The sequence below is a fragment of the Pholcus phalangioides genome, unplaced genomic scaffold (genome assembly GCF_987345545.1).
Source record: "Pholcus phalangioides strain wild (caught in Gottingen) unplaced genomic scaffold, Ppha-v1.0 ptg000015l_1, whole genome shotgun sequence".
Classification (NCBI taxonomy): domain Eukaryota; kingdom Metazoa; phylum Arthropoda; class Arachnida; order Araneae; family Pholcidae; genus Pholcus; species Pholcus phalangioides.
In genome coordinates this window covers 28,515,247-28,536,139 of record NW_028301608.1, presented here as the reverse complement: position 1 = coordinate 28,536,139, position 20,893 = coordinate 28,515,247, and the positions used below count along the sequence as shown (strand labels likewise).

The window sequence follows — 20,893 nt, the reverse complement described above, 5'->3', positions numbered from 1 at the left end:
CTTTTTTTTTCGCAAACCGCATTCAAATACACCAATTTCCTCGGCTTTTATGAATTTTTCGATCCCCAATGGCCACTGAGTGGGTCATGATTCTAAAATTTAATTTGGTATCATACTGCGAAATATTTATGAAAAATTGGTTTTTCTCAATGCCATCAAAAAGAAAGTGATAAAAGGCTAATAAAATGCGTATTTTCCCTTCATGAAAAATGAAGTTTTATCCTTGCTCTATCGGTATTCGAAGAGTTCTGGGAATTATTTTTTCCCGGTTATCCCTCCCGTTCTAGGGGGGAATCCATCGTATAATATTTCAGTAAATAAAAGATATCCAGAGTAATAGTGATATATATTCGTTCTTATCCAGCTGGCTTTACCTGCTTCCGTCGCGGCTAAAAACTATTTCATCAGAAATTGATGCGCGTGTCATAAACTCGCGTTACAGGTTGCTTAAGGACGGGGGGACCATAAGAAATAGATATAAAAGAAAAGCAACATACACTCACATAACAAACAATAACCTTTCATATAAAAAAAAAAAAAGATATATTTTTCGATCGCTAAGCTTAAATTGAAGAATTTACCTGCCTGGTGAGAGTGATGGTAAGATTAGAGTTTGTTATCCATCCGCTGGAGCTTTTCGTCGCCACGACCTCTCCCGAATCGCTTCCTTCGACCGCTTCTCCGTCCACTGACCAAGATATCAAGGATTTCGGATTGCTCACGTCCGTAACGCAGCTCAGCGTGATGGTTTCACCCCGTGCTGCCTCTTCTGGTCCAGAAATCTTTAGCTTAGAGGCATGGTCTGGTGAAAGATTCGTGAAAGAAAAGAAGAAGAAAACAATCAGGTATCTCAGAAGAATGCGGGGGAAAAAATACAAGTATAGGTACTGATTACGTAAGAATATAACAGTCTCGAATAGGGGAAAAAATCCCTTTAAGCTGCTAACTTATTTCTTACTGGATGATGACGTTAATGTTTAATGTAGAGTTATACCGATTTGTCTATGTTTCTATTGGATCGGAGTATATTTTAATCTTTTTATACATCTACATTGAGTTTATTTTATTTCCATCTTGTGTATGGCCCAAAATAAAAAAAAAAGGCGATATGAAATAGGAAAAATTCTAATTTTCTAAATTAAGGAAAGAGAGAGGTTCTGGAAATAACTGCTTCGTATGTGAACGAAGAGAATAACTTGACTATTTAAATATCCCCATTAAAATATCCAAATATTTTAATGGATATTTCAACCGAAAATGAAGATGAATTCGATTACATGGACCAATGATTTTATTTATAAATGCAGAATGCGTGCGTGGAAATCGTGTACGAGTATTAGACGATTTATGGATATGAAGCATATGTAGAAGAGTTTTTTGTAGAAGTGTAGAAAAGAGACTTTGTGTATATAGAAAAGAAAGGTGCACATACGTTTTCCCGTGGATTACTCTAGCTCATTTGGAGAATTTTTTTCGGCTCACAGAGAAATTCACAAAATGTTTACTGCAATTATTTTAAAGTATGAAATAGGACTTCTACTTCTTAACCGTACACATTGTCTGCGGAATTTTTAATATGAACTAAGATAGGAAAAGCTACAGCAATAACTATTCAAGTTCAACCTATGGTGCCATTAAATGTCTACGAATTTCTTAAGTGTCTGGCGTACGAGGGGGGGGGGGTTCACCTAGGGAGTATGTCAACCATAGCTCTGAGAGATATTTAGTACCGCTGGAGATAAAGCTATGGCCACACTGTTGCCCAGCCTCGTCCATGTGATTTTACTGTAGAAATGCTGAAATTTGGTGGGGTTTTCCGCCACATCAATAATTTTAAAAATTGTATAGAATTCCCGATTTCTGAAATATTGTGTTTGCTTAGAGATATACGAAGCCCAGGAGATTGAATATGAAGTAATTAGCCGGACCTACTTTTGAGTTGGATATCCATGCAATAACACATTGATTTCAACTTTTTATTTATATCTTCTCAAGCATGAAAAATTAATGTCTCCGTGTTATCTTTTGATATTCAACTGCATCAATTCATACAGTTTAGGTTGTTTTAAAATTAATTATGGGCCCATAAAGTACATCGAAGAAATTCCACAGCTTTAATTAAGCATTTTTGAAAGCTGAAGCAGGCAGATAATTAACTTGAAGTTTGGGAAGGGGGATAGAAATACACTAAAAAAAGGAAAGAAAAGTATATATTCATTTTTATGTTTCTTTAAATCTAGATTTGTTTATTTCATGAGTCGCATAGGAAGCCGCCATATTGGTTTACTTAGACACGGTTTGCATGTCCCTCAAAGAAAGAGGGAGATATCACGTGTTTCTAACAGCCTCATTGAAGAAAACCCGGGCAGCGCCGGGCATTATAGCTAGTATATGAATATAATCTCTAGATTTTACACAGCGTGGAAGAGTCGTCCTGGGTGAAATACAGATTGCAAATGAAAACATGTGTGCTACTCCAGATTTGTAAACAAGTCGGGGTCATTTTCATCGAGGGGTGGGTGATAGTGATAGGAACCGAGAGACACCCGAGCTGTGTCACATCAGGAAGGAAAACATATTATCCTAAGGGACTCTGGTGTTTCCGGGGAACCTAGCCATTTATTAAGCTTGAACAAGATATAAATAGATGGGCAGCTGTCATACTGCACATCACCAATAAACAAGTATTAAAATTGATGATCGAAAAATGGTGATAGAGGTATATAAATCAAAGTTATATAAATTACAGGTTATAGATCACACAATCTCCATAATCAAGAATAGTTCCTGATAATCGATAAAATTTGATCAGCTTCTTTTCAGGGATTTTCATTGACCTCTTTGATGATGTAACTGGTTCCATTTGTGGCTTCCCCTTGGTAACTGATTCAATCTGCAGCTGGGTCGTGATTGAATCGCTTCACCGCAGCATCATTTGTTTTAGTGCATAAATCATTCGCAAGACTCAACAATTGCTACCTGTCGTCAGTTTCCTCAGTAAGCCCACGTGGACCATATTTATCTTTGACTACTATGGCTTCTCCTCTCTACACAGATGTATGAGGTCGCTGTCTGGGTGTACTTGACGTCGTATGCCAGTAGATCTCCCAACAGATCGAGTGGTGGGTGGTAAACGTAATTCTACCCCCCCCCCCCAACCTTCCATTGTAAATGCAACGATTTTAATTGAAATGTTTCTTGTTCCTACTGAAATTTCTGTCCCTTCAAGAGATTTATTCACGGCAACTGTATCCCTGTGCCCATCCTGTGGCCCAGTTTGTATTGATGTATGTTAGAAAAGCATAAATACTAAATACCTTCACCATATACTTTGCACATTTACGAAAATTAAATATTGCGTTTTTCATGTTTTGGGTTTGAATTTGAGTGGGTGGTGTTTCGCAGAGATTGGAAATTTGGACAAGATATTCACAACTATACACATTGCGTGCTTCAACCATGGCATATTTTTCCCCGGACCACGGACTACTGAAACAGTAGACACAGTGGCGATACCGTATAATAATCTGCACAAATAAATAGTTTAAAGTACTTTCTTTTCACGCAGAAAGGGAAGAACAAGAAAGGGAACTGAGACAGCAACGCCAATTGTCGAAGGACCGAAACCTCCAGGGTACGTTGCTCTGTCTTCGTACCCAGAAAAGTAAAGCGCCATTACGTTTAGTAAGGAATCATTGATCGATTCCCATTAAGTAAATGTTCTGTATCATTACCGGTAGTGTTTGAAAAGTAATTTCATGTCGTTAAATGTTTTCTTTCTGTGTTATGTCCGAGAGAAGCGTAAACACTTACGGTACACGCTGAGTTTAATAGTAGCCGTTTGCGGGTCCCTGGTAGCAGCGTTAGTCGCTTGGCAGTGATAAGCACCGCCATTATCCGTCGACGTTATCGTCAGAGTCAAGTTGTTAGCGGTTTTGCGACCGGGCAGACTGTAGTAAGAGGCATCTATCTGAGCGTTTCCCCGATACCATATGAGCTCTGGCAGAGGGTTGCCACCCTCCGTCATGCACAGCAGAGATAAAGCATCGCCGGCCTTTACCACGGTCCCTTCAATGTAGCCGAGGATTTTCGGAATAGCTGGAGGATCTGCAAAACGAAAGAATCGTTGAAAATACTTGTACAATCACACACACACACACCCAACATAAAACTAGAAAACTTTGCGAAATGGGAATATTTAAATTAATAAATCGCGAGAATATCCAAATGATTATGAAGTTGTGCGAGTAGTATTTGAGTACTACTTGAGTGTAAAAATAATGTGAGTTAAGGATTTAAACTGCAAAATTAGATCATTTTATTTCATCGGAAATAAATGTTCCGGATCCATTTCAAAACTACTTCATTTTGTGTTAGTAGAATCTATACTGAATTATGACATTAGGTGTTGTGGAAGGGGACAAACTTCAGCAATCTTTCACTGCTTTTCGTCATGAAGAAGTCTTTCATACGTATCACTGTAGGTATAAAATAAACTCACGCATACGTCTCCACTTTTCAATCGATTAAAGATAATTCCTCGTCAACATTCGTATGTTGATAAATGCTTGAAAATCTCTTATAAAAGAAGTAGCTATCTTAATCTTAAGTTACATAAATGTGGAATACAATTTAGATGCCATTCAATACACTTATTCGGGGAGGCGAAGTCGTTTTAGCACAATAACTGTATCATTACTCAAACCAAATAAAACTAGTTTCCACACATTATTCCTTTTCTCTTTACTCATGAAATATTTAATTTACTCATAGAATGTATACAGGGCGATTCTAAATTAATGGGACACACTTTAAGAGTTAATAAAAATCACCTAAACATTTTTTTTTATCATAGAATTTTTGGTCGAATCGGAATAGCAAAGGTGGGTGGTAAAGGGGTTTTTTAATGAGTGCACAACAGTAGTTCACCAAAAAAATATATTTATATATTTTTCTGACGTATTTGCTGCGATATGTGCTGTCAATCATCCGAGGGTGCAGGGGGGTCGTAATGTGATTTATCTACTACAAGTCATTCTACTGCTTGTCAGAGCAACAATCCAGAGAGGGCGGTGGGTGCGATCACTCCTCGCAAAATCTGAATAGTATGGTAAATAGTATTGGTCTGAATCTAATAGTAATAATTAAGAAACAGGAGCCAGACACCAAACAAATACTTGACAAAAAAATGTATGCTAAGATACTAATACTGAAAATTGGATAATTAATAGGGCATTGAGATACTGAGAATTGGATAAAGACAAAAGATTGACGGATCAGACACACCCAGCTTGTGATTTCAGGGACATATCGAAGCGTCCCAAAGGGTGAGTGTATCCGAAAATTTTATTGATGAGAACCTTGGAAGGAAAAAAAATGGATGAACACAAATGGATGAGCAAAAACTGAATGAACAAAAAGTGGATGAACGAGAGACACTGAGATAGCGAGAATTTCAAAAACAAGACGACACCAAGATAATAAAAACTGACAAAGAATCCAATGGGAATAGAACTCTGAGCTGGAAATTAAGAATAAATCGCAGGTGATTACTGAGACTTCAACTAAAAATAACATACGCAGCAGGTGGGAATTGGGAATACACTAAGATTACTGAGTATAGAACTGAGATACGCTTAACGAAGAACACACAATACACCTCACAAAACACCCACTCTGGCCATATCGCAATATTGCAATATACTACCGTTAATGAGCTGGGTTGGAATGAAGGCGCTATCTATCCGTAGTCCCCTCAAATTCGTTATTGAAAATATCTCATCTCCATATTCTTCCCGAGTTTGAACCTGGGACCGTCATGGGAACCCCCCTTCACGTGGATAGAACAAGATATTGGTATGATAACTAACAACAAAACATTCAAATGGCAACAGCGGATAGCATCGAAAACAATGAATTATTATATTTTTAATACACAGGGTGAGTCCTGTAAGTCCTAATGCAACCTTCAATCAGCCGTTCGTCGTAGGGCAGGTGTCTTCAACCCGTTACTCGTGAGCACTACGGTACTCCCCCCTGTTAGATACACACATAGTTACACTTCCGGCACAACTCGCTAGGTAGTAAATCGCCCATAGCTGGTGATAGACCTCAGTTGGGCTCGGTTTGAAAGAAAAGAAAATGTACTGTTCCCTGAAGCATACATATTGCTCGATGCTCGTGTTCGGGAGCACTTTGTCAACGTTCCAATTAAACACCTTGTACAAATTGCATTTAAGGATTGAAATCATCATTATTTCATGCATTCGTATGTAAAACTTGCCGTAAAGGTGCTCCCGTTTTGATGATGGGTACAGGCAGTGCTAGCGATTGGAAAAAAGTTGAAGACCTCTGTAGTAGAGGAATGGTTCCAGTTCCAAAAATGCTGAAAATACGCTAAAAATTTGATCCTGAACCAGTTTTGAGAGAGAAAATGCAATATGTCAAAAAAAATCTAAATTTTGTCATGAACAATAATGAATTGACCTAAAAAAAGTTTTTGCCGTGTTTTGTGAGGTCATAAAAACCAAAAATCCCACGTTTCTAATAGCAATGTTCGCCGAGTCATTAGAATTCAAAAATCTATGAAAAGTTGGGAAAGAACGGCATAAACTAACTGTCAAAGCTTCTTTCCCTCGTTTATCCTGTTCTTTCCAAATTTTTCTCGAATTTTCAACTAAAATATCTGAGCGAATATTCAAACGTGAATTGTTTTTTGTCGGCTACAGAAGAAACAGAGAAACAACTTTTTACTTGGATGTTTTTTAGGACACGGTGCCGGTATAAAAATTAAGATTTCTGTTTTATTTTGTGACACACTGTGTTTTTCTCAATACTCTTACATTGTGATTTTTGAACATATGTTGAGCATTTTTTTTAGTTGAAGTCGTACTTACGCGACGGAAGGTTGATGAGAAGGCCGCATTTGCTTTTTTTAGGACAGCGTGTATATTCTAAAGGAAAATTACACAAAAAGTGTGTTCATTGGAGGAAATCGATTCTCATCAGTGTGAATTCCACATCATTGCACGCGTGGTTATCAGATTCTCTGCAGTTAGTATATGCAAATCCCTTGCAACAGAATAAATTACTAAATTGCAATCGGATCCGGAGTCGGAATCTTTCCAATTATGTACACCTGTACGGTATTTCGGAGAAGAAAGACGTTCTAATGTTTACGAAGGTACCCTAATTGTGTTCCCGCAGAAGAGGACCTAAACGTGTGTGTAGAGCCCCCAGAGCAAATTGTCGAGACCGAAAGAATCACACGAACGTACTTGTTCGAGATTCGCTTCTGTTACGGAATTTTCGAAATTATTCGTAAATTGTGTTTCAAATACTTAATTACGTTGAATGTTTTAATTACGTTAATCTACAACTTTAAGACATAAAATAACTTTAAACTCTTCGAAAATCGTGAATCGTATCGTTGTTGGCAGTGCACTGAAGCCAATCAATTCAATCGTACTTCTATAATCCAATATTTCATATAACACTAAAAATTATATGAGATTGAAGATTGAAGCATTGTAGGTACGGACTAAGAGGGAACATTAGTAATTTTGCAAAGGATGGCATGGAAATTACTCAGGATTAGACGCATTATTTTAATTACGAATGCCGAATTTGGATCTAGAATTTTCATAATTTCCGTCTCTTTGGCATAGATTTCCTGAGCATAGTTCTGTGAGCGCCGTTCATCATAACAGTCCCGTTGATAAAATTCAAGATTGAATTGATTTTAAGACGAGGAAAATGACGATCAAAAAGTAATCTTCAGTAAATCTTGCTTGAATCAAATGAAATTTTCAGTTGTCTGGAAAGTGATTAAATTGTAGATACCATACTTGCAAGATTCTGATTTCGTTGTCTGAAACAAAAGTTAGACGTGTGACGTTGATTGTTTTAGAATCACTGGTGAGATAGGAAGTTTACTCATTTCCCGAAATTTGTTGGTTTACACGTAAGAGATCATGAGTAAATGCGTATCCAGTACTGGCTTAAACATTAAAGCCACGGGTGCACAACCTCTGGCTCACGGGCCAAATGCGGCCTACCAAGACGATCCATCCGGCTCGCTATATAAAGGGGGGTTCCGTTAGAGAATCACCAATACACACAAAACGATAAAAGCCTATGTTGACCATATTTCCTTAATAAAAATACTGGAAATCATCATCAATACGGAATATCACCTATCATAGAAACAATTTCAAATACTTATCAATCAGACATCTGCTAAGCGACCCTCAAACGCCTTGAAGTTGGAACACATACTAAGCAGTTTTATTTCCCGATACGTAATGAGTAATTCCGCCCAGAATCTCGACCAACTTTTTTCATTTCAACTTTTCATAAAAGTTTTAGACAAGTTCATTTATAAAACTCTAAAAATCCAACCAATAAGCACATCGAGTGAATATAACCGATGAACTTATTAGTTGAATTCTCAAGTTTTATAAATTATATAAAACTTTTATTGTGTAATTCCGGCCTTAGAGAAATTTATGTGGGGCGTAAAATATACATTGGGTGCCGCTCAAGATTCCATTTAATAATCAGAAGTTTTAATTCAAGCTAAAAACATTTTTCGTAACAAAAATTTAATTGCAGTTGTAAATATTTAAAAAAATATATACACTGCTGGCCACCCAAATTGCAACACCAAGAAAGACAAGAGATATCGCAACAATATTTATTTTGTAGATAACATGTTGACCAAGCATCAAATGATTAAATTTATAGACTTCTGTGAAGTGTGGTTCCTGCCAAAATCAGTAGCCAAAGTAGCCGCCATTGTTGGAGATCACCGCTGCCACACGCCTCGGCATTGATTCAAAGAGACTTTGGATGTGTTCTTGGGCTACAGCATACCAAGCAGCTTCCACGCGTTGCCAAAGTTGATCTGGTGTGGCAGCTGGGGATGTAATCTGGGTCAATCGTTGAGCAACCATGGACCACATGTTTTCTATCGGCGAAAGATCCGGAGAGCGAGCTGGCCAGGGAAGCAATTCAATCTGGCGATTGACGAAGAACCTTTGGACAATGCGTGCCACGTGTGGTCACGCATTATCCTGTTGAAATATGGCTGTGGGCAAGCCCTGAAGGTAAGGAAGGACAACTGGCTCCAACACCTCGGAGATGTAGCGCTGGCTTTTTAAAGTACCGGCAATGCGTACTAGAGGAGTGCGAGAGTGATATCCAATACCGCCCCATACCATAATACCCGGTGCAGGACCAGTGTGGCGGTGCATAACGCAGCTGTTCAGCATCCTCTCTCCACGGTGTCTCCAGACTCGAATCCGACCATCGTGGTGTTGCAGACAGAAGCGTGACTCGTCAGTTAAGACAATTTCATTTCATTGTGCAGTCCACATCCTTCTTTCATCGCACCATTGGCGGCGGAGACGTCTGTGGTTCTGCGTCAAGGGTAGACGAAGCAATGGACGTCTTGCGGACAGACCACTCTGGTGTAAACGGCGTCGAATGGTACGCGCAGACACTGGATGATGCGGTACAGCAGACTGAATGTGCGGTGCTATGGTTCGTGATGTGTCTGAGCGATCCGTCACTGCCATACGCACAATACGCCTGTCATCACGTGAAGTGGTGCACTGAGGTGGATGCGATCGAACACGTCGGTCCGTCGTACCCTCCTGCATCCAACGATCACATATCCGCATTACAGTTGTTTGGTTTCGTCCAACACGACTACCGATTTCCCTGAAAGATAATCCACAATCTCGGTAGGCCACTATCCTTCCTCTGTCGAACTCGGATACTTGATCAAAAGATGATCGCTGTTTTCTACGAGGCGTAATTGATCGTTTTTTTGAAAAAACCACAAGAAAAACACAATTGCCGTACTTCAAATTGTCGAAATCTCCAAGCCTTAAATAGCGCTTTGAAGTGGCGCCACAGGCGCGCGTGATGTGCGTCTGCGCTGAAATTCTAATCATTTGCATATCTCACCTCCGCTAATGCATGTTGTAAATTTCATATTATTTGCATGCTTCCTTCAGGGTGTTGCATTTACGGTGGCCAGCAGTGTATAATTATAGCTTAACGTGACGATCTACGTTAGTATAAAAAAATGAAACCAAGTGAGTAAAAAACAGCTTTAGCATCTTCTTATGTACTACAGACAGACAGACATAACCGCTGACCGCCCAGACAGACAATCTTGGGATGGTTTGCGCTCTTTCCCAAAGGGATGGACGGTCTCGGAGAGCTTATGTACTACAGCACGAGTGACGTCATAATCACTTTTCCTTTCACAGTAGAGTCACGGCGCAATCTCACGTTACAGGTCGATCCACTACAATACGCCTGCTGCTACCAAATCCTCTTTTAGGTCGGTATTACACTATAAAACTATAGTGATGCATAAAAAGCATGCGTATTTCTCTAATACAATGGAACCTTGATAACTTGGCACCCCAAAAGTATCGATGAACATGTCGACTCAAACGGATATCAAGTTAGTGAGGTCTCATTTGATCTCGTTCTCCCAAGTTTTAAACATAATCTATATCATGTACATGTACTTATATAATTATATAGTTGCTTCCATATAATGGACAATTCCATTCCATCATCTATAAATTAACAAAGAAATTATTCGTAATTTTCTACAAAAAATTTCCGAATAATCTCGAATTCTGGTGGAATTTATACATTCGCAAATATTTGCGATTGCCGAAAATTAAGAAAATTTTTAATTTATGACTTAAAAATTTCGATCTAAAAAAAACAAAAACTTTTTAGCACAACGAACCAGCTCTCGCTCAAAAATTGCATATATCATTCTCGTTTATCTGCGATTTTCATGGTCCACAGGCTGAGTTTCCAGGCTCCAAAAAGTGGAAAATGACCCTGACCTATGAGGAAGTATTTTCTATTAAAAAACGACGAAACACCATGTAACGACGAATTATTGAAATTTATTAACTGTCCAATCCACTAGCAGTTTCGAAAAATTAGTTTGTAGTAACACAATACGCGAATCTCGTAGTCGACTTAGCGGGGTTCACTATGTTTCTCTGTTTGTTTTTCTCTAATTGGCATGTTACAATACCATCTCTCAGGACCTGTGAAGTGCCCTATTCGGCTCCCGCAGCTGAGTCCTTCGTGTATTAGTCTCTCTAGCACAATATATGATCCTCTGGTTGGTGGGCACTCGGGAGTAGTCGTGGTCGCAGTGGGGGTTTGTGTTTGGCGCGCAGGGGTCCAGTCCTTTGTTTGCCTGTGTGGCCGATCTTGGGCCCCGCGGGGAAAGCTGATCTCATAATCCGGCGGTGACCTTTCAGTTAGAAATTCCTTGGAATATGGTCTGGGTCACCGTGTTCTGTTAGGATAGTGGATGTATTATTTTACTTCAACTCAAAGACTTCGTCCATAAAAAAACATTTCTAACTAGTAAAAAGAGAGAGAAGGTTTAGTTCATTTCGATAGAAGTAGTTTTTAGTTCTTTGGAAGAGAGAAGAAATAAAACTTCTTTCACCAAACTTCATTTTTTCTCTCCTCTCCCTGTAAAACGAAACCGGAAAGGAAAAAAATCAGTAAAGAAATTTGCCTTTTCAACAGCGCACACAAGAGAAAAAAAAAACAGAAAGAAGAGCAAATTTTCCTTGTTTTCGTTGAACAAATTCATGGCATTGGTATTCATGAGATGATGCTGAGGAGGACTAGATCAATCATCCCAAGGATTCTTCTCACGATTCGACCCACTGCTGCTGCTCGTTGTTCGTCAGAAATGAAACGTGATTCAAGAAATAAAGAATAAAAAAAGACAATGGAAATTCCCTTCTGGCTATTAAACATGATATTATATGTGTCTCCCATATATGTATGTGTGTGTATCGTGCTCTTACTTCAATGAATCTTTTCAAAATCAAGAACAATAAATGCTGCACATACTACGTCCGGCCAAAAGAAATACTTTTGATCATGAAGTTAACGAGCCGAGTAGTTTTCGGTTCGCGTGTATTAAAATCAATATTTCTAGTTTGCTATGGTTCTCAAGTTATCGAATTTCAGTTATATAATTGAATCAATCAAGTGATACAAATATGTAAAGAACCCATCCACACTGGAAATACTCACTAATATCGTTGATGAAATAAATTTCTATGGAAATGGGAAAAATAGCCTCTGGCGAATATAGTTAAACAGGGTGGCTGGTATTGCTTACGGCAATTTGTATTGACAACTGTGTTGGACTTCCCGTGCATGTTTTACACTCACTCGTTGGCAATTGGGAAATGGTAATCAGAATACTACTGACAGACAAGGCATCACTTCGTAAACAAACACAACATTTAATAACGGATAACATGCAATCAAATATACGCATCACAAGTGTAAATCTAAAAAAACAAAACGTCACACGATGACACTGGCCGGATCAACACGCACCAATTACTTTTCTTTTTGCTTATGCTTTTGAATGACACGTATTCTTCACGCCCACAGCGCCAACTCTGGTGTTAAAACGTTACAGTACAGTGAATCATGTGTCATTTTAGATGCGGAGAACACGAAAATGTGTTCACGTTATTTGTCAGTGGTGTATCGTGAATCATATCTACTTTAATATAACGCTTTATGTCTGTCACCCGGAAAAGAAACAACCTATACTCATATTATATTGGCACTGAGATTTTACAGAGAAGATATTCTGCTTCTGACCTGGATGCCGCTTATACTTCTGGTTTTAACTTCCGTTATCATATGGATGACATTTCTGCAAATTCATATCGGACACTTGCCTGGCTTAAATGCATTTGTGCGAAATTTGTACTTTAAAAATTTGGAACACATATTACAATTTCAGCAACTTTCCTCCCACAAACTTTTTTAATGCCCCGTCTCCAAAAGAAGCGCCCAAGTGACGCAGCTTAGAGATGCTCGTCTTTCACTATGAAGGTTACCATCAAGGTATACGGGTTCGAGTGCGAGCAGGAACGTCAAAAACAAGTTCAGCGACACTGATAGATGAAGCCTTCATTTCTCACCCAACTTCACTAGTTGGAAATTTCGGTGTGGCGATATATGACCGCAGTTGGTGTACGTTAAGTCTCCAAAAGAGAAGCAATTCCATTACTTTGAAACTTTTCTGGCCAGTTGACTAATGATAGTTTTGACTGTTCCCCCCCCCCTTTTGGTCTAAAATAGGATTCTTGGTCACACGGTGCACCACCATGTCAAATAAATTATTTCACATAGCACACTCTCGGACTTTCATTGGTCTTTCTTGTGCGATAAACGGATTTTATATAATTATTTACCAGAGGAATTTGATATATTTACAACACCGATTGATAAATACAAAGAGCTTCTTCTCTGCGATTTTTTCTTCTGTAAATGATTGGTATGTGATTCTAATTTTGTTTGTCTATTTTTTTTTAATATTTAATTTAACCCTTACAGCGAAAATCCTGAGATATCTCGTCCAATTCGATCTGTGTTATTTCGAAAACCCCGAAATATCTCGGGCTCTTAACTTTCACTGCGGTTGACGTCATTGCGGTGTCACCATTGTCTTGTTCCAGCCAGCGGTTGAAGCCAACGCGGTGTTTTACGGTCAATGTGTTTTGTTATGGGACTAAATAAAGCTAGTGGTAGGTAGGGATAGAGCCTTGATTTTACATTCCGCAGTGAAAGTGCACTTTTATTTCCAATGTAGCAGTCATAATGCTGATCGGGAAAAATTTAAAGTCCGCTTAAAAAGTTGATGATCGTGTTCTTTCATTTATTTTCACATTTAATTGATCTGATTATTTTATATAGGCCTTCATTTTAAGTATTCCGTAGTGACGTGTATTTGTTTTTATTCTTTTGTATTCGATATTTGTGAATTTCATTTTATCCGGTTTGATTTTATTGTATTTACATTTCTGTGTCTTACCATGCTGTAAATAGATTGTTTCCTGCGGCTTGGTATAGTTAAATAAAATATTAAAAAAATCACCCATTATATAAACATCAAATCCAGACTATGCAAAATGCAGCATTTATGATGATTATGAAGCCACGTAGCCCAAGTGAGATATTTGCAGAGCTATATTCGAATTCAAATAGCGGAGAAAACTTGGGACAAAATACAATTAGCATAAACTAACGGACAACGAGATGCTTTATACTCATTAATGCTGTCCTTCCCCAACTGTTCTCCGATTTTGGAATTCAGATATTTCAGCGAATATTTCATTTGAAAACGTAACATTTTTTTGTTAGCCTCAGAAAAGACTGGGAAAACATTCAAATTGGGTATTTTAGGACAGGGTGTCCATATAAAAATTACGATTTTTTTATTCTTCGACACACTGGTTTTTCTTTCCCAAAACTGGTACAGAATGATTTCTGAATACATTTTGAGCATCTTTTAAGATGGAACCATTCCTCTATGACGAACGGTCGATGAGATAAAAGGCCCATTATGTCTTTCACGATACCCTGTATAACTGTATTTCACCTACTTTGTGATTCAAAGTGTAGTTTAAAAAAATCGTGTAACAAATTTCAAGGTAGAAGAAAAAAACGAATTCGAACGAAACCTTTTATGAAATTAGCGAAATAACAGTCACATTTGTTCTCTGCATTAAACGGAGTTGTGGTTAATTGCGACATTTATAGCAAATTGAAGATACGAAATGATAGGTATACTAGCTCAACTGCAAAGGCGATTCTAAATTTGTTTCTTCAAACTGGCTACAGTAATGGACGTTTAAACGATCTTTTGCACATATGCATTTTACGGTTAAAGACTGTTATCAACTGTGAAATAAGTTTTGTTTTACAGGATTATGTTGAAACTAGCCAAGGAAGCCTTCTCTAATCCCCTCGAATTGCCCAGTTAAGTATATGGAGTACCCCCACAAGTTCAAGGAGGACTTCGTTTACAAGGTACTCTTGTAACTGTATCGTCCATATTAACTAAATATTGTATTAATCGCTGATGCGTTGCACTTGTATCTTACATTCGCAAAAACGTTGCTTGTATTTATTATACCAGGACTAATTCACCCTTTCGTTTTGATTTGAATATGATAGAATATTAACTATCTGTAGATAGATAGATAGAAAAGCTTACAACCCCGGACTGATGCAAAACAACTTTCGTTACCGCAGAAGATGAGAAAATAAGCAAATATTTAGAGCAGTTGTCCCCCTTGACCCATGCTCCCTAGTATCAAATCTCTCGCGTCGTTTTCCCATGAAGACAGCTATCAAGTCGATGTAACGTACACGCCATTTGACTAAAATGGATAGCTGAACCCAGTGACTAGGGAGAAAAATGATGGGCTCGCAGTGGTACATAAGGGCTGGAGACCCGTATATAACTCGAACAACCTGATATAACGACCCGTGTATAACTGATGGATTTTTCATGCAAACATATCTGTGTGTGCACTGGCTGAAAGTCCAAACTATACTGAATTACCCAATTTTCGACAGAAGCACGTCCGCATCTGATGGAGTTGCCAATTCAAATTGATAGATACGAAGTTCGCCATTATTTCGGTACAGGTTTTCGAATTTCTCGAATAGAAACGCTATATCTTTCTTTCAAACATAAAAACTGAGGTGGAAAACACGACTTCGAAACGGCAAGAGATCCGTTTAATATACACTACTCAAAAGAAAATTTTTTAGATAGTTATGTTATACGTTATTAATCATTGGGCTTTTTCTGTGGTTACCAACTTCGAGCAGTGAATGATCTCTGAGCAGCGTTCCCCGTTGAAAAATCTCGCCACAGAGAGCAACAGGCTCACAACGGTACAATCAATCAATCGTTACATTTCACTCATATTTAGAAAAATTGATGGCAGATGGCAGCACAATAACATGCATTAAACGGAGAATAACGTCACGTTAGGTTGCAACACATACACGCACTTTTTGGGATGGCCAAGGTCTTTGACCACTAGCTTATATTTTCCTTGAGCCAGGAAAACGGGTCATAATTTGGTAAGCAGGATCACTAGTCTGACTTTGGATAACTTCCCCGTATGAAATAAAAGTATGCTTTTCACACCCCTGATTGACGGTCAGTCCCTTTTATACGAAAAAATTTTTTCGTCCCACTGGTGTCTACAAAACAGAGGTTTTACTGTACATTACAGCTCAGTACCATAGGCACCAAAAGTGTCGATGGCGGCGAGTTATCTGCTACCAGGGGAAGATGCACTGTATTTGTTAAATTGCGGTGCATTTAAAGACTAATGCCAACTTTTCTTGATGCTATAATGTGAACAAAACAACTAATTATACATTTAAAGATTGAATTTCTTTAGCACTGGTACTTTTCCACTCCCTCTAATTTCCTTAATAAAACTGTTGATTGATAAAAATTCAATGTATTCATCCTTTCAATTTATTTTAATGACTCTGACACATTTGGTTACGTAATTCATTTTGAGTGGAGGGGAAAAAACGTAAAACAAGAAAGACTCCAGTTCCTGTCGCATTTTCTATTTTCATGTTAATTTGAATTCCGTGCCACTATCTTGGGATGAACTTTTCTCACACCGGACCCTCGGTGTTTATTTATTCAAAGATTCAATAATTAATTTATGTTGAATGTCATTTTAATGCCCAGGATCAAACTGAGAGGTAATCATAAATTCTAAACACATTTTGTAATTCAAAACATCGCGTCTAAAAAGCAATTTCTGTCAAAGTTAATTACTGATTTTTCAATGGAATGAGAAGCTTATTTTGAATAAATAGGGAAATAACTTTCCTTCAATGAGAGCAACGTCAATACAACGTGTGTGATGTTTTTAAATGATCTAAAACGTTATTTATAGAAAAAAAAATAGTGCTTAAAATCATGATTGGAATATGCATTAATTTTTATGGCGTGTTGTTTGAAATTCATTATTTTCTATTGTAATGCGTCAAATGAAAATGGAAAAACAGAAAGTCGTCAACAGGTAATAAACATATTTGAAAACAACGCTGAAACAAACAACGTAATAAACAAAATCCTGACTTATTTTTGAAAGAAATATATATAGACAGAGTGATTCCATAATTTCCCCTCGCCTCATTGCGTTTTCAAACCGTTGATCCTAGAGACGTACTTCCAATTGAAAATAATCATTAAAATAACGTGTAGAACTCAGATACGTCAGTCATATTACAAAGTGTTATATCGTTATTGAAATACAAAAACTAACTTTCCATCATGGAAATACTGTATTTCTGTTGATCTCAGGAGAGACAACAACTTTCTAATTAGGGTTTTGAAGATAGGGTGTCCATATAAAAAGTTTAATTTTGATAGCTATACAACCCCTTGCAACATAAGTGTTTTAACAGTTTTATATATACACGTTATTCGGATAATTTTTCTAATTGGAAGTATGCCTCTAGAATCAACGGTTTGTTTATGGAATCCCCATGCACATATAGGCTACAGTAGAACTTCGTTTTCACGGTCACCAACGGACCAAAAAAATTCATCCGTAAAAGATTGCTAAAAACAATTAATGAGGGGTTTGAAACATATACGTTTGTTATGTTGTTATGCAATGAAAGATATTGGCCACAAAAGAGGAGTGACCGTTAAGATGTGTTTTACTGCGTTTGGTCAATATCACGTTTTCTTATACCATCAATCGCACGGCAAAAAATTACGGACGTGTATGAGTCAGATGCCGAGGTTAGAATGATTTGAAACGCCTACATACAGGTCTGTATGGAATTATGCATGAGTAGAGTAATTTGACTGATCTATTTGTCTAATTATTTATTCTAATTAGTTATTCTTATCTAATTTCCTCAAGATACCCCCAAATGAACTTCAGTCATGTGGTGATTCAATCAGTGGTGTGGATACATTTCACTTGACAACAAGGAAATTACATCCGACATGAAACTAAACCAGCGTTTCTCAGGTAGTCCGTAGGCAGACTTGATAATTCAATTGTAACTGGATGGAAAAGTATTGAGTTGTTGTGATATCATAGTAATATCCATATGGATTCGCATATAAAAATTGTGTCTTCATACTTCGTTATACCTCATCAAGAAAAATGCGGGAAATTGCGATCCTAAATACGGGATATGTCTCATTTGCAACCCAAAAATACTATTTACGATAAATTTGCTAATTACTGTACAAAGGGATGAAGGGTGGAGAAATAAAAGGTAGCTACAAATCGAAGTAAACAAAAATTGGACGGAAAAAACGTTCAAAAGACACAAGTTCTCTAAAATAAAGAATGTCGCCAATTGTCTTTAAAAATGTTGCCATAGCTCAGCAAAATCCCCAATAGTAGTTAAAATTGCTGAAAAATTGAAGGAAAAAACAGTTTAACTCGACAATATTACATGAATATTTACACCCAAAATTATCATGTTATAAATACGCTGTTTATTAACGGTTTTAGTGAACATTGTAAATTTAAATAAACATCATTGAAAAACGTGACCTATGTATAAAAAGAAATTCAGAACAACTAAAAATACAGAACTGTCCCGTAATACAGGACGCAAGTGGTCCGTCGAATTGTTTCAGACATTTTACTGGTCCTTGGGTTCAGAAAAGTTGAAAACACTGAACTAAACAATTCCGAATACCCGTGACCTGCTGAACAATATTTTATTGACTGTAGTTTTTGAAACATTACCCAGTTAATAGCCAGAGAGCGTTCTATGAGCATTATTGTGTGGTGGAAAAGTATTAGACCATAGACCCACGTTAAAAGAAAACATGGTCATCCTATATAGATGCTGGCTGACTAGTGTTGGACATTTATAAGTGATGCTCCATATTTCCCAGTACAAGCGCAATGCAAAACGAAGTACATGTCAGACCCTAATAAATGAACTATTGTGCTGTGATTCTATGCATTTTTGGTGTTTTTCTATGTGTTTTGTGTTGAGTTTTTATCGAAATATATTTTTTTAAGTGTCATTAATTATACTGGGTTTTATGTGCATAAATAGTTTAAAAACTAAAGCGCTGAACATTTTTTGCAATCCTTATGATGTCTTTGTTGATAAATGAAATTTACAGCAAGAATTACACTCCGTCGCTGATTATACGCATAAAACTACGGTATACGGTAATCATGCAGAGAGAATATTAGTTTTTTCTTTCTCTTTTCAAACTGAATAGAACTTCGATCCATCACCATGGACAATTTACTTCCGAATGAGTTCTATATCGGAAGTGTGTGTGTTGTGCCAAACTTGAGTGTGGATATCGTGTCGTGGGGGAATTTTTAATGCTGACATCTATTTTTCAGACTGCTTCAAGTGGAATGTTTATCTGTACCATTGAAGAACATTGCCTGACGAAACTAGTCAGCAACCGCGTCGCCCGAGTGGCATGGTGGTAAGATCCTCGGCTACCACCGTGCAGGTTCTCGTCACGTTCCCAGGTTCAAACCCGTGGGAGGTATTAGATAAGATATTTTCCCTAATGAACTTGGGCCGACCACAATAACGCCTTCATTTTCCAACCCATGGAATTAAATTACGATATGGCCTGAGTTGGTGTTTGGTGAAGTAGTCTACAGCAACAGATGAAGCACTCAAATAATCAGGCCAGTATTTATTTTCTGCAAACGGCCATCTTCAAATTTCTGCGCAACAAATTAAATATTTGAATTATTGGAGAGATTTTAATCGATAATTTACTGTCCCACACACAAGCAGCTCTGCAAGTTTCCTGATAGGTGGTAAAATGCTCGTCTGTCATATTGAAGGTTGTCATCAGGTCCCAGTTTCGAACCGGGGAACAATATAGATAACAATATATTCGTCGTAATGAGTTTGAGGTGACTACCGATAGATGGCGCCTTTATCTCGAACCCAACTCATTAACAACAGTAAATTTCAGTATAGGAATGTGGCGTGTTTTGAAGTAGCTATACAAGTTGTAAATGCGTAAATACTGTTAAACTACAGTCATCGCGGTTTTTAAGAATTCGTACGGTCTCAAACATTCAGTTAATTAATGGAAAAGACGTTAAGAGAAATATTTGTAAATGTTTGTAACCAGAGGACCTCTTTGTAAAATCGTGCAAGTTCATGAATTGGAAATTCGTACAATCGAGCAGGCTGTCCCAAATTGTGTACGCAGCAGATATCTTTACGAAAAAGTTCTCAAATTAAGTGCACTTACTTAAAATTTCTTTTAGCGTTGGTATTCCTCAAAACTAAAGAAATTAACTTTTTTATACAGTACTAGTGTGCTGAAAACTCCAAATATTGAAATGCAAATGAAAAGTCATTTTCAAAAAACTTCATACTTTTAAATACAATATTTATCGAGGTATATAAAATCACTATATTTTGGCAACTTATCACTGTGTTGACATGTTTTTATTGGCTCAAAAGTTGACATTTTTAGTAACATATACAAGTAGAATGGACTCAACCATTATATGTTTTGTTCGCATCGCAATACATAAAAATTATATTTTCTGACAATTAAAAAATTTTTACAACATGGGTTTAAATAAGGTTTTGCAATTTGTGAACGTCACCCTGAATTGTTGGCGATAAATACCGAGAAATTCAAAGTAAAATATGTCCGTAAAATATGCAATTTTTTGTAAATATCTTCAGAGAGAGCCGCATTTACTTTTCTTTGGAAGTTTTAGCTTACAGGGTCCAAATAAAGGTTTTTTTTTATGTATACAACCCCTTGGAAAATTCAAGACATTTATAGTAACCACAAGTCATTTGAAAACTTTTTGTGATTGAAGATATGTTTCTAAAGCAAACGGTCGCAAAGATATCCGTCGTACAAACAATTTGGGACAGCCTGTATAAGTAATAATGAGAATGATTTGACACAAATATATCATGTATCTCGTATGTAGTTGGGGAATACTAGAAGTAGAATCCATGCTTTTATATTAAAGAA

The 20,893-nt window shown here is 37.4% G+C and overlaps 1 protein-coding gene across 1 annotated transcript in view; it reads right to left on the bottom strand.

The window, feature by feature from the left end:
* LOC149075771 (nephrin-like) overlaps positions 1 to 20,893 on the bottom strand; it is a 219,275-nt gene that overhangs the window by 67,175 nt on the left and 131,207 nt on the right. Inside the window, exons 7-8 of the mRNA XM_089243281.1 lie at positions 3,814 to 4,107; positions 582 to 802 (exon numbers count right to left, since the gene is read on the bottom strand). Coding sequence (XP_089099407.1) covers positions 582 to 802; positions 3,814 to 4,107 — 515 coding nt within the window. The remainder of the gene's footprint in view (positions 1 to 581; positions 803 to 3,813; positions 4,108 to 20,893) is intronic.